The sequence below is a fragment of the Taudactylus pleione genome, unplaced genomic scaffold (assembly GCF_031769625.1).
Source record: "Taudactylus pleione unplaced genomic scaffold, aTauple2 ptg000842l, whole genome shotgun sequence".
Taxonomy (NCBI): domain Eukaryota; kingdom Metazoa; phylum Chordata; class Amphibia; order Anura; family Myobatrachidae; genus Taudactylus; species Taudactylus pleione.
In genome coordinates this window covers 5767681-5782107 of record NW_028285244.1, presented here as the reverse complement: position 1 = coordinate 5782107, position 14427 = coordinate 5767681, and the positions used below count along the sequence as shown (strand labels likewise).

At 45.5% G+C, this 14427-nt stretch overlaps 1 protein-coding gene across 14 annotated transcripts in view; it reads left to right on the top strand.

Annotated features, from left to right (window-relative positions):
* Positions 1 to 14427, top strand: part of RNF17 (ring finger protein 17) — a 502688-nt gene that overhangs the window by 82191 nt on the left and 406070 nt on the right. For all 14 annotated transcript variants that reach the window (XM_088458561.1, XM_088458560.1, XM_088458571.1 and 11 more), the window contains one exon: positions 4371 to 4442. In XM_088458561.1, the coding sequence (XP_088314687.1) occupies positions 4371 to 4442 (72 nt within the window). The remainder of the gene's footprint in view (positions 1 to 4370; positions 4443 to 14427) is intronic.

The window sequence follows — 14427 nt, the reverse complement described above, 5'->3', positions numbered from 1 at the left end:
TATTACTCTACGCTGTTTCTGGTGCAGAAACCCAATGGCTCTCATCGCCCCGTCCTCAATTTGAAGTCCCTGAACAGGTTTCTCAGGGTTCCCAAATTCAGGATGGAAACTTTGCGTTCCATCATACTGGCGATGGAACCGGGGGATTATATGGTCTCCCTGGATATCCAGGACGCCTACCTCCATGTGCCTATAGCAACATCGCACCAACGGTTTCTGCGGTTTGCTATTCTCCACAACCACTACCAATTCAGGGCTCTACCCTTTGGTCTCTCCACGGCACCAAGGGTATTTACCAAGGTGATGGCGGTCATGGCGGCTCACCTTCGGAGCCAGGGGATACGGTTGCTACCGTATGTAGACGACCTCCTCTTGCTGGCAAGCTCCCCGGAGGTACTGATCCAGCATCTCCACCTGACGGTCGCTTGTCTACAGGCGCACGGCTGGTTGATCAACTGGAAGAAATCCTCCCTCATCCCATCACAACGGATGGTTCATTTGGGGGCCCTGCTGGACTCTCGTCAGCAACGGATTTTTCTGACTCCGGAGAAGGTCTCCTCCTTACAGCTGCGGATTCACAGTTGTCTGAGCAGTGGCAGAGTGTCGGTGCACTCAGCGATGAGAGTTTTGGGGTCCATGGTGTCGGCATTCGACATGGTGGAGTTTGCCCAGTTCCATTCCAGGCCCCTGCAGGGGCTGATTCTTTCAGAATGGAACGGATTGCCACACAGGATCCGCTCTCAGATGCTGGTGTTGTCCTCGGAGGTGCGTCTGTCCCTAGCCTGGTGGCTGCAGACAGCGCATCTCCTGGAGGGGCGCCCCTTTTGGATCCCGGAATGGGTTCTGCTCACGACAGATGCCAGTCTCCGGGGTTGGGGGGCGGTGACAGGCTCCTTGTCACTTCAGGGTCGTTGGTCGGCGGAGGAAGCGATTCTTCCCATCAACATCCTGGAACTGCGGGCAGTATACAGAGCCCTGCAGTCGTCCGGCACCGCTCTTCACAGAAGGGCCGTTCAGGTGCAGTCAGACAACGCCACCACGGTGGCGTACATCAATCACCAGGGAGGGACTCGCAGTCGAGCTGCGATGTCGGAGGTGTCCCGCGTCCTGGCTTGGGCGGAGCGCTTTCTTCCAGCTCTCTCGGCAGTTTTCATCCCAGGAGTCCTCAATTGGGAGGCAGACTTCCTCAGCCGTTACGATGTGCATCCCGGGGAATGGTCGCTTCATCCAGAGGTATTCCAACTACTCGTGGACAAGTGGGGGCTGCCAGAGCTGGACCTGATGGCGTCCCGTTACAATCACAAGCTGCCTGTGTACGGGTCAAGGACAAGGGACGCAGGCGCAAGTCTGATAGACGCGCTGTCGGTGAAATGGCTGTTTCAACTGGCTTACTTGTTCCCTCCGATATCTCTGCTGCCTCGGGTCCTGCGCAAGTTCAAACAGGACGGAGGCACACTGATCCTGGTGGCCCCAGCGTGGCCCAGAAGGCCGTGGTACTCCGATCTGCGGAGCCTGTCCATCGACGCTCCGTACCTCCTACCTCAACGGCGGGACCTGTTGTCTCAGGGGCCCTGTCTTCACCCGGATCTGGGTCGACTATCTTTGACGGCGTGGCTCTTGAGACAGCCGTCCTGAGGTCTCGGGGCTTTTCTAGCTCCGTTATTACCACCATGCTGAGGGCGCGCAAGCCTGCTTCCGCGAGGATCTATCAGAGTGTGGCACACTTACTTTCAGTGGTGCGAGGCCAGAAACTATGATCCCCAGGTGTTCCGAGTTTCGCGTATTCTGGCTTTCCTTCAGTCCGGTTTGGACTTAGGATTACGTCTTTCTTCACTGAAGGTACACGTGTCTGGTCTGTCTGTGTGGTTCCAGCGCAGGATCGCTGCTATGCCGGACGTACTCACCTTTTTCCAGGGTGTTTTGAGAATCCAGCCTCCCTTTGTGCCACCTGTGGCCCCGTGGGATTTGGCGGTGGTTCTTAGGGCCTTACAGGGTCCTCCTTTTGAGCCCTTGGAGTCAGTGGAGCTCAAGTGGCTAACTTTTAAATTTGTTTTCCTCTTGGCAATTGCTTCTGCCAGGAGGGCTTCAGATTTGGGGGCGCTTTCTTGTCGTCCCCCTTTTCTGATTTTTCATCAGGACAGAGCGGTGCTTCGCACTCGTCCTGATTTCCTGCCTAAGGTGGTTTCCAGGTTCCACATTAATCAGGAAATTGTTGTACCAGCCTTTCAGTCACCTGATCTTTCGGCTGGGGAGACTTCCTTAGACGTTGTAAGGGCACTCCAGGTTTATGTGGACCGGACTAGTTCTGTGAGGAAGTCGGATTCTTTGTTTATCCTCTTTGGTTTTCACAAGAGGGGTTGGCCTGCCAACAAACAGACTCTAGCCCGTTGGCTTCGTTCTGTTATTATTGAGGTTTATATGCAGGAGGGTTTACCTGTTCCAGCCTCTGTTAAGGCTCATTCCACTCGGTCCGTGGGCCCTTCTTGGGCTGCTAGCCGTGGCGCCTCTGCTGTTCAGCTCTGTAAGGCGGCCACCTGGTCTTCCATTCAGACCTTTTTGAGGTTCTATGCGTTTGACACCTTTGCCTCTCAGGATGCATCCTTTGGGCGCCGGGTTCTCCTATCAGCACAGGAGCGTCCCCGCCCTTAGTTGGACTGCTTTGGGACATCCCCAAGGTCACCCTGTGGACCCCTATGGACCCTGAAGTAGAAAACAAGAGATATGGTAAGAACTTACCTTTGTTATCTCTGTTTCTACGAAGTCCATAGGGTCCACAGGGCGCCCGCCCTGACGCACCTGGCTTCATATGGGCTCTGTGACTGGTCACCGGTTTTCCGTCTCCCATTTCTGTGAGTATGGTTCTTGTGTGTTCCAGTCTTCCTTCTCTCTGTTTCGTCTCCTCCTCCGGCCTGGGATGCTTACCAACTGAGGTGCCTGTGGCTCGGGGGCGGGGTATAGGGGAGGTTGGACCCAAGTGCATCCTGGGAGCAGCTAAAAGCTTTAACTCCGTGGTGCCCGAGGATCCAGGATCCAGCTATACCCCAAGGTCACCCTGTGGACCCTATGGACTTCGTAGAAACAGAGATAACAAAGGTAAGTTCTTACCATATCTCTTGTTTTCAACAAGACAATAGAAAGTACAGCGCAAATTATAATAACACGATATCAACCTCGTGGAGTACTGTCCGTTTAAATCCAAGGGTTAAGTATCTGTTAGGTCACCACCAGAAGGCTGGAAATACTTGATACATCAACATATAGGTAGAATGTAATCGCATCTGATTTTGCAAGATCAGTATGATTCTGACAAGTTTCGTGTGACTGTATGTACTCAAATATACTTAAATTCGCCCAAAGCCCACCTGAAACAATCTTTGTCCCGATTTTTTTTTTTTGAATGTTAAAGACAGCAGTTGCCAGATGTAATAGCTAGCGAGTTGTAAAGTTGGCAAAAATACACAAGTATAGATCTTGAAAAAAATAAACAGGGCTTTGGGCAGTTTGATTATTGCTAATGCAGCTATCTTACCTAGCTCAGTATCTAAAATAGTGCACAAAAATATGTAAAAAATAAAAGGAAAGAAAATGAAGGCGCAAAAGATTTGCGCTCTTGTTACATTCCACCTATGAGTTAATGATGATTTTTATATATAATAAGAAAATAGCTTCTACTTGCTGGAGGCTTGGAAGGTATAGTTTACATTTTTCCTGACACATACTGTTAGTGTTTGCTCAGATTTAAGTGTTTTAATAATACTATTTTTTACTTCTATTTTTTTTTATTTTATTTTGTAGCCAGGATCTCTATATTAGGACCCCAAATGAATATTCTTTTGCTAATATAAGGTGTAATGAATGCTTGCCTATGTTATAAAGGGTTATTAAGGGATGCACATTACAACAGATATTTAATTTATATATTTTCTGCTTATCTGTTTTTTATAAAGGAGGAAAATTATTATATTTTTTTTTAATATATCAAATTGATATAGTTTAGTATCATAATAAAGATTGTACATTTTAAACATTTACCAATGCTATCTATGGCCTGATGCATCATCATGTTTTTGGAATTTGTTTTTCTTAGGAATTTAATTTGTAATTTCAGTCGTAGCAACCAAAAATCTAAATGAAAGAATACATTTCCCTTCTGAAGCTATAAGATTAGTCTGGTGCAGTAGTGCTGTTCAGGTTGCTAAAAATTGCACCCTTGTCAGTAACCTCCTATTTCTAACGGTCTCCTATTCCTATATCATCATATTTTTATTTATTAGCACAGTTTGATTGTCACAAACTATACTCTCCTACAGTTGCACTACAGATGACATGTACTGTAGATAAAATATTATTATTTTTTTTTTTCCCCACAGAATAATTGTCGGCTTGATGAGGCACTGGTTTTTGCTAATGAAACAGTCCACCAGCTTAATGCTTCTATTCAGGTACATAATGCTTACAAAATGGCTGTTGAAACATAAACTGTATTAAGACTGCTTATGTTAATTTATTTTGTATCTCAAATACCAGGTGTTTTTCAGTGCCATTTATTAGTTATTTTTTATAGCCTGAAGTGTTATGAAGAAACCAGCAGGAACACACAAAATTTGGCTTGCCTGTGTTTTTGTGTAAGTTACAGAGGTGTCCTTTTCCATCTTGGTTGCATCAGCAGCAAACGTGCCCGTGAGTTGCCAGTATTCCTCCTGCGCCTGACCGTGCTTCTAGGTTGCCTGTTGCTAGGAGACCCAGACGTCAGAGGATTTCACATGTTTCCTCCTAGTGTTGCCTGCATTGGCAGCTGATCGTTTCTGAACTTCCTAGACTGTCGCCGCCCTGTCTGCTATAGAGTTTTCATGTGGAACTTTTGGTTATGCAACTTGCTTTCTGTGCCTCCAGACTTCCAGTTATATCAGTACATTCTGCGTGTACTCTGCTCATCGGCTTCTAAGTGACCCAGGTACCCCGGGTTCAAGCATCACTGTCTATATGGCCCTCCAGGCCATACAGCTATCCTGCTTCTACACCACGTTCCAAGCATCGCTGTCTACTAGGCCCTCCAGGCTATACAGCAATCCTGCTTCTATACCACGTTTCAAGCAACGCTGTCTACTAGGCCCTCCAGGCCATACAGCAATCCTGCCTCTACACCACGTTTCAAGCATCGCTGGCTACTAGGCCATCCAGTGCTTCACCACCACGTTTCAAGCATCGCTGTCTACTAGGCCCTCCAAGCCATACAGCAATCCTGCTTCTACAGCACGTTTCAAGCATCGCTGTCAACTAGGCCTCCTGGCCATTCAACAGCTTTAGTTTGGGCTGTAAGTCTACAGATTTTAATATTCTGCTTGTGACTGTTCTTTGATGTGCCTCGTATCTCCAATACCTCCATCTCGGTCCTAGCAATTGCAAGAGGATCGTAACATTATAGCCGACCAAATCTTCGGACTACGATGGAGCATATGCAGAATCCAGCACAAATTCTGGCAGCTCAAATTCAGACTTAATGAAAAAGTTAATGAACTCTCACTTCAAATTGAAGATGTCCATACCTCCTCGTTACAAGCTGCTCTTAAGGAGCCCAAAATGAACTTGACTGATCGTTTTTCTGCGGACAGAAACTTGTTTGTAAATTTCCGTGAGAATTGTAAACTTTATTTCCGCATGCATCCAGTCTCTTCTGGTTCGGAGACACAAAAACATGGCCATTTGGACTGCCTTTCTCGCTTGTTTCCCTTCAGACTGTGGATGCCTTTTTCCTCCAGCTGGGCCTGTTGTATGATGATCCAGACAAGGTATCACTTGCAGAATGCAAGCTTTGCTCTCTTAAACGAGGACTAAAAGCTGCAGAGGGTTATTGTTCTGAATTTCGTAGATAGGCAACAGAATCTGGCTGGAATGACTCTGCTTTGCGTAGTCCATTCCGGATTGGACTTTTTAATAAAAGACATTCTTGTACAACATTCCCCGGCAAAGACTCTGGATGGCTTCATGCAGACAGTTATCCGTACTGACCGTCGTTTCCGTGAAGGACAGAGAGCAGCAGTTGCCTACTAGGTCTCCCCGATCATCTTCGTGGCCTCCTTCACTGGATCGTGAGGAGCCTATGCAAATTGGAGCTTCTCGTCTGTCTCTGGGAGAAAGGTGTAGAAGACGTTCACAAGGTCTCTGTATGTACTGTGGAGATGAGGCTCATTCCATAAAAGACTGTCCTTTGATATTCGTAAAACGGCAGGCTCTAAGTGTACAGGAGGAATTACACTTAGGTCTAGCCTCCTATTTCCTCCAAGAATTCAGTACTTGTTCCTGTATCCATTCATTCATCTGATAGAGTTCAAGACACAGGCTAATTTTGGATAGTGGAGCAGCAGCTAATTTTATGGACTATTCGTTCTTTCATAATTTAAAGATTCCTGCAGTCCCATTAAAGCAAGAAGTTTCCATTTGTGGCCTGGGTGGAGGCTTAGTTTCTAAAGGAACTCTTAAGGTTAAGACGCCTCTTATTCGGCTTGCCATGGGTGTTTTAGATATAGAACTCATTTCATTTTTTTTCTTCTGCATTGTCCTTTTGGTTCCAATTGTATTGGGCCTTCCATGCCTTAAGTTACACAATCCTTCCATTGACTGGTCCTCTGGGGAGATTACTAAGTGGAGTCCTGAATGTCAGTTCTCATGCCTTTCACTCCCTGTGCGGGTGCTACAATGTCCTGAAGTTTTGTCCGCTTGTAGCATTCTTCCTCAATATTCAGATTTTGCTGATGTGTTTTCGAAACAAAAAGCTAATGCATTGCCTCCACATCGACCATATGATGGCTCCAGGAACAAGATTGAAGGCGCAAAGTTGCCTAAAGGTTGTTTGTATTTTCTGTCCATTCCTGAGAGCAAAGCTATGGAGGATTATATTAGAGTATTTTGCCAGAGGAGTTATTCATCCATCGAAGTCCCCGGCCGAGGCAGGCTTCTTTTTTGTCCAAAAGAAGAATGGGTCTCTACGTCCATGCATTGACTTTAGAGGACTTAACAGTATAACCATCAAGAACTCATACCCACTACCTCTTATTTCTGTGCTTTTTGATCAACTCCCAGAAGCGACCATTTTCTCCGAAATTTATCTCAGAGGAGCTTATAACCTTATTCGCATTAAGGAAGGTGATGAGTGGAAGACCGCTTTCAACACTCATTCAGGTCACTGAGTACCTAGTCATGCCATTTAGACTCGCTAACGCTCCTGCTGTTTTTCAGGATTTAATTAATGACGTCCGAGAGTTCCTGGGTGTTTTTGTGGTTGTCTATTTGGATGATATCCTTATTTACTCAGTCAGAAGAGCTCAATGTACAACATGTTTGGTTTTGCAACAGCTTCGTGAGCATTATCTTTTTGCTAAATTGGAGAAATGTGAATTCCACGTCGCTCAAGTATCCTTTCTGGGTTATGTCATCTCTACTGAGGGATTTTCGATGGATTCCAGTAAAGTCAAAGCAGTTCATGGATGGGTTCAGCCCAGTGCTTTGAAGGGCATCCAGCGTTTTCTTGGATTTGCTAAATATTTATCAATTCTTTCTCTACCATTGTGGCTCCTATTGCGGACCTTACCAAGAAAGGAGCGGATACAGCTAATTGGCCTTTGAAGGCTATCCAGGCCTTTGAAGATCTGAAGACTGCCTTCACTCATGCACCTGTTCTACGTCATCCTGAGCTGCCATTTATTTTGGAAGTTGATGCAACAGAGGTTGGGGCTGGAGCAATTCTTTCTCAAAGAAGTCCTCCAGATAATTGAATCCATGTGCTTTTTCTTTTTTTTTCACGCAAATTTGCCACTTTACGATGTGAGGAACAGCGAATTGCTTGCCATTAAATGGGCTTTTGAAGATTGGGAGACACTGGCTTGAGGGGGCCAAACATCAAGTCACGGTTCTCACTGATCATAAAATCTGGCCTTTATTGAAACAGCCAAGTGTCTCAATTCCAGACAAGCACGTTGGGCTTTATTTTTTACTCATTTTAATTTTGTTATTTAATTCCGTCCTGGTTCTAAAAATGTTAAAGCTGATGCTCTCTCCAGAAGTTTCTTCTCTGACCAAGAAATCTCCATTTCTGAAGAACCCATGATTTCTAAAGTTTTCATTCATTTTGCCTTAACACGGACTCTAGCTAAGACACTCCAGAGATGCCAATCTGAAGCTCCATCGAATGTTCCTGCTAATCTTCTATTTGTTCCTGAGAGACTTAGGAAAACTCTCCTTTTGGATTTTCATTCTAAAAAAAGCCTTTGATCATCCAGGAATTACTAAGACTGTGGACATTGTCTCTCGTTCTGTCTGGTTGCCATCTTTAGCCAAAGATGTCCGTGAGTTTGTGTTAGCATGCGAAGTCTGTGCCCGTAATAAGACTTCTCGGACAGCTCCTCCTGGTCTTCTTCCTCCATTGTCTACACCTAAGAGACCTTGGACGCACATTGCCATGGACTTCATTGTGGATCTTCCAGTTTCCTCTGGATGTTCGGTTGGCTGGACGGTTGTGGTCCGATTTTAGTAAAATGGCACACTTTGTTCCTTTGTCCAAGCTGCCGTCGGCCAGAGAACTTTCTTCATTATTTATACAACACATCTTTAGACATCATGGATTGCTTTTAGATATTGTGTCTGATCGTGGCACTCAATTCATTGCACAATCTTGGAGAGCATTTTGTTCCTCGATGGGTATTTCTATCAGTCTTTCTTTAGGATATCATCCACAGTCCACTGGTCAGACGGAACATGCCAACAAGTCTCTGGAGCAATATTTACGTTGTTTCATTTCCAAATGTCATTCAGATTGGGTCCTGCATTTGCCTCTGGCAGAATTTGCTTTCAACAATGCTTGTCATTCAGCTACATCTGTGTCTCCATTTTTCTGTGTCACCGGTCAGCATCGCAGAGCTAACTCCTTTGAACCGAATGTTTCCAGTGTGTCTACTGTCATATGTGTCTCGGCTTCGCTGTATTTGGAGCAAAGTTCATCAAAGTCTCTGCAAAGTTTCTCTTCGTTCCAAGAGTATTGTTGACAGGCATCGAAGACCGTATTTATTGAAAAAGGGAGAATTGGTCTGGCTTTCTACTAAGAATATCAAGCTGCGCCAACCTACTCATAAATTGGGACCTAGATTCATCGGGCCTTTTCGCATTATTGCTCAAGTGAATCCCGTCGCTTTCAAGTTGCAACTACCCAATTCTTTACTTGTTAACACTTTTCATTGCACTCTCCTCAAACCATTTTTTATTCTTCCACGAGTTTTAGAAGCAAGCCTAGTTCCAAACCTGGTCCAGTGATTGTCCATGGTCAACAGGAATTTGTTCTTGAAAGAATTCTGGACTCAAAGGTAAATTAGTTTTTGGTTCATTGGAGGGGGTTATGGCCCAGAGGAACGTTCCTGGGTTTCGGAAGATGCACTCCATGCTCCCAGACTGAAAAGACTTTACTTTTAGAATTTTCCTGATAAACCTGGATCTGGGGGTTCTTCAACCCTGTGTCAAAGGGGGGGGGGGGGTTGGGGTTACTATTACAAGTCCAGTCCAGGACTTTTCTCCTGCCAGTATTCCTCCTGCTCCAGATCATGCCTCTAGGTTGCTAGGAGACCCAGACGTCAGAGGATTTCACATGTTTCCTCCTAGTGTTGCCTGATTGGTAGCTGATCCTATTTGAACTTCCTGGACTGTCTGCTATAGCGTTTCCATGTGAAACTTTTGGTTATGCAACTTTCTTTCTGTGCATCCAGACTTCCAGTTATCAGTACATGCTGCGTGTACTCTGCTCACCGGCTTCTAAGTGATCCAAGTACCCCGGGTTCAAGCATCTCTGTCTACAGGGCACTCCAGGCCATACAGCTATCCTGCTTCTACACCACGTTCCAAGCATCGCTCTACTAGGCCATACAGCAATTCTGCTTCTATACCATGTTTCAAGCAACGCTGTCTTCTAGGCCCTCCAGCACTCCTGCTTCTACACCACGTTTCAAGCATCGCTGTCTACCAGGCCATCCAGCACTCCTGTTTCTATACCACGTTTCAAGCATCGCTGTCAACTAGGCCTCCTGGCCATTCAACAGCTTTAGTTTGGGCTGTAAGTCTACAGTATATTCTATTGACTGTCCTATTGTATCAGCTCCTTACTGCACCATTGACATGTGTTTGTACTGGCTCTCCAGGTCCACCATATCATTTCTAAAGTAAACTGCCATGATTTTAATATTCTGCTTGTGACTGACTGTTCTTCGATGTGCCTCGTATCTCCAATACCTCCATCTCTGTCCTAGCAATTGCTAGAGGATCGTAACATACTTGTTGATACCCATAGTTTGAATATCTACAGAATTTCAACCTTTTCTTAAGCTCCCCACAAAGTTTGTACAATGGGCACCATAACTCCTCAAACTATCCAATAATAGCTGCACTTCCATTGACTCTGGTCTCTTCCAGCTGCTTTTGTCATTGTTTTTAGAAACTCTTTGGTGAGCCAGACACCTCCTACTAAATAAATGATGTGCCCTTATCTTTTCTGCATATGTAATGAGCTGTTTCATTTCCCTTTTTGAAAGCCTTTAAAGTAGACTGCAATTTAATTGATGCTTGGAGATACTTCAGTTTTCACTTTGCACCTGTGTACCCTACAGAGTTGCCTGGCATAACTAGATCAGTTCAGGGTCTTCTGCAACTGTCCTTTTTACCTTGAAGGTATATTTTCTTGCTACCAGTCTGACTTGTCTTCCCAGTAGGAGGGTGAGATAGCTGGGAGCTCTGTTCCAGGTTTTTTCTCTTGTAGCATGGCTTGGTGGATCTAGTGCTGTCAGACAAACATTTGACATCCGGTACAGTGTGTAATTAAAGATTCTAGCTAATTCACTTATTAAACTTGATAAACAACAGCTCTTATCTATCTTGCTCCTAGTTGGAGGGCTTGCTGTCTAAAGTATGGACCAAGGCTGATCCGGAAGTTTTAGGTGTCCTTTGCAGTATATCTCTTCTGTACTCTAGCGAAGTGATGGCAGATTTTCAGGTGTTTCAGACTTGTGTAGGAGACAACCCTAACTTTGAAGGCTCATGGGTTGAATCTCAACATCAAGATATTTGGCCTGATTTCCAGGGGTATATTTACTAAAGTGCAGGTTTTTAGAAATGGAGATGGTTACTATACACTTCTATAAACCTGCACTTTAGTAACTATACACTGAAGTGTTTAATCGTCCTTGCCTTCTGCTTGACACGTCTACAGCAATTATAAGATCCCCTCACTGCATAGAATGGTGAGGTCCTTGGTACAGTAGCTCATAGACAGCTGTCAATTTCTCTTTGGTATGAAGGTCATGGAAATTTGATGTCCACCTTCATTGTAGCACATTTTAATTTCTAGGCTTTCCAGATCGAATTGAGCTTGAACTGAAATGGGTGCAATGAGCTTCACTTAAGGGTCCAACTTTTACTCGGCTGGTGGTTGTGGGATGACAATCTCAACAGGGGGACACCCAGTTGCCATGTGGGACTGGATGATAGTGACCCTGCACGCAAGTTTTCGCGGCTGGGTGCACTTGTGCTTCAGTCCCAGTTTTGGGGTCTTTGATTGGAAGCCTTGACGTTTCCAGACTCCAATGTGTTGGAGCTTCGAACAATTTTCAGCAGAAACCAATACTTTCATGGGGGAATGGTTAAGATACAGTATGATAATGCTATATCCGTGGCTTGCATAAATCACCAAGGGTGCACCAAAAGTGCCCTGGGTATGATTTATAGAAGCAGGATCATGCACTGGGTGGAGCAAAAATGTTCCAGCCATTGCATTGGTGTTCATTTACTGGGTGGGATACTGGGAAGCAGACATTCCCTTCACCCCTGGGAATAGTTTCTCAATCTGCAAATTTTTCAGCAGCGTGTGGAACAATGGGGGCATCCAGATGTCGACATGCTGCTGTCTTGTTTTAACAGGTGGTATGCTTCTGCTCTAGGATGAGGAATCCACAGGGATTTTGGTAGCCCCTCTGTCAATTTCTAGGAGATTCAGTCTTATCTATCTGTTCCAACTGCTATCAATGTTACTACAGGTACTCAAAAAGTGGAAATTAGGTTCTTGTAGCGCCACACTGGCTATACTGGTCTTTGTAGTGAGACATTGCAGGCATGGCAAATTGCCCAGGGTCACTTCTGCCTCTTGCTGCACGATAATCTAAACCAGCCAACTAAACGGCTAATGGTAATTAGTGTAAGCTACTGAACGATGATCGTACACAGCCTGGAACTGCCTGAAATATGGTCTGGTTTGTTTGGTTCGGTTTTCAAATCTGTCCAATCCACCCCATCGTCATTCAGTCACCTTTGGCCTTTGAATGGAGAACATTTTGATACATTGTGTAGTGTATGGAGAAGCTCCAGCTATCGGGCAATCTATTCCTCACCAGTCCCTGTCTGCTGCACAAAGCAGTATGTGGCCAGCATAAGGGTAGATATTTCATCGCCCTGTTTAAGCCAAAAGTTACCACCGAGTATGGATGTTCTACATCACCTGTTGTGAATTGAAGGCGTCTCTATATCTTCTTTTTGTCATTCGTTTGCTGCTTTTCCTGCAAGATGATCTGGAAAGGAGTTTAAAGATCAGCTCCTCAAATGTTCATGGCTATGCCAGTTCAATTTTCTTTAAAAGAAAATGGTCTATTTTCCTGAGATACAGACCACCTTGCAGGGAGCAAAGCATGTTTAGCCTCCATATATCCCTTATTTACCTCCTTGTTTTTAACCTGATGCTGTCCACTGTACATAACTCTCACTTGAATTTGTATTGGCTGGAGTTGCTTGTGATCTCATCTGTAGGAGCGTTTCAGAACTCAGGGTTTTAACTTGTCTGTCTCCTTCCCCCATCTTCCATGCTAACTGGGAAGCTTTCTTTTCTGCTGAATCTGAGTTTTAAAAGATGTGCCTAAGTTCTATACTCAACACACCTGGTTATTTTCATTGACCCCACAATGGACGAAGGATTTAAGATCTGTACTAAAATCCCATATTTTATGTCAAGCGCAGCCCCCCCTCCCCAAGTCAAGAAACGCAAATAAATGAATGACTGGGGGGCCTGATTCAGAGATGACCGTTAATGCATTTGCACGCAGCTGCTGTGCAAACCTATGCTAAAAATATGCCACCCCACTTCTTCACTACTCCCAGCATCACTAACGTCCCCCTCACTGCTCCCAGCATCACTAACAAGAAGTAGCTTTAAGTCGGGGGGCTGGCGTGTTCACGATGGGGCGGGGAGCAGTATTCGATCCAGGTGGGCCTCCAGGACCAGGCGCAGTCTTCACGCCGGGGGGGCCGCCGGGACCAGTCTTCACGCCCGGGGGGCCGCCGGGACCAGTCTTCACGCCGGGGAGCCGGGCACATTTCTCCTCACTTTTTGCCCCCCACATCAGCAAGCAGCCGCACCAGCCCACGGCACTCAGAGCAGCTGTCATACAAACATGGCGGCGCTCGCGGACCGGCAGCCGCTGCTGATTGGCTGCCGGTGTGCGAGCTCCAATTGGCTCACGATCGGCGCCTATATGACAGCGGTGCTTTTTAGATATGTGTGCAGGACGACTGAGTCGTGTCTCCACAGACGCTCTGTGCCGCGGCCAATCCCTGACAGCCTGACGGGGATTGACAGCAGAATAGCGCATCCCCAGGGACCCGACTCTCTTATAAAAGTGAATCCCCAGTCCTTGAAACTGGGTAAAATACGCGCTATAGCGCGTATTTGTGAAAACTGATAATAGATTGTAGAGACTTTTTTTTTTTTACGCCACACCCATTAGCTCCCCAAATGGTTCCTGACTATCAATAACTCTGTGAAAAAATCTTCTCGGTGAGCAGCATCACACAAATATCGCTGAACTGCGTACAGTATATATCTGAATAGCATACATCTCTGAATCAGGCCCTGGGTAGTAAGCATACATTTGCAGTCAATTTTGACTGTTAAGTTGTCACTTTGAGATGAAACTGTGATCGTACTGAGACAAAAAAATGTGGGTCCCAGGGACCCCACCCTCTAAAAAAAAAATTGGGGTCCTATTTGACCTTTTCTGGGTCCCATCTAAGATTTTCTGTAAATCAAAACAACTTAGCAGCTACAGTCCTTGTAGCATGTAGCAGATGACATTGGCCCCGCTAGGAAAAAACAAATTGGCCCAAAGTAGGGGAAAAAACACATTGGCCCTGATAGAATGATAAAAAAGACACACTGGTCCCCACAGGAAAAAAATAACACAATTGCCCCTGATAGGAAAAAAAAAACATTGGCCCCCACATGAAGAAAAACACACACATTGATCCTGGTAGTAAAAAAGCAAACATTGGCCCCCACAGGGAAAAAAAACACATTGGCCCCTACAGGATAAAAATTAAACACATTGATTCAAATTCATTGCACTGAAGCCT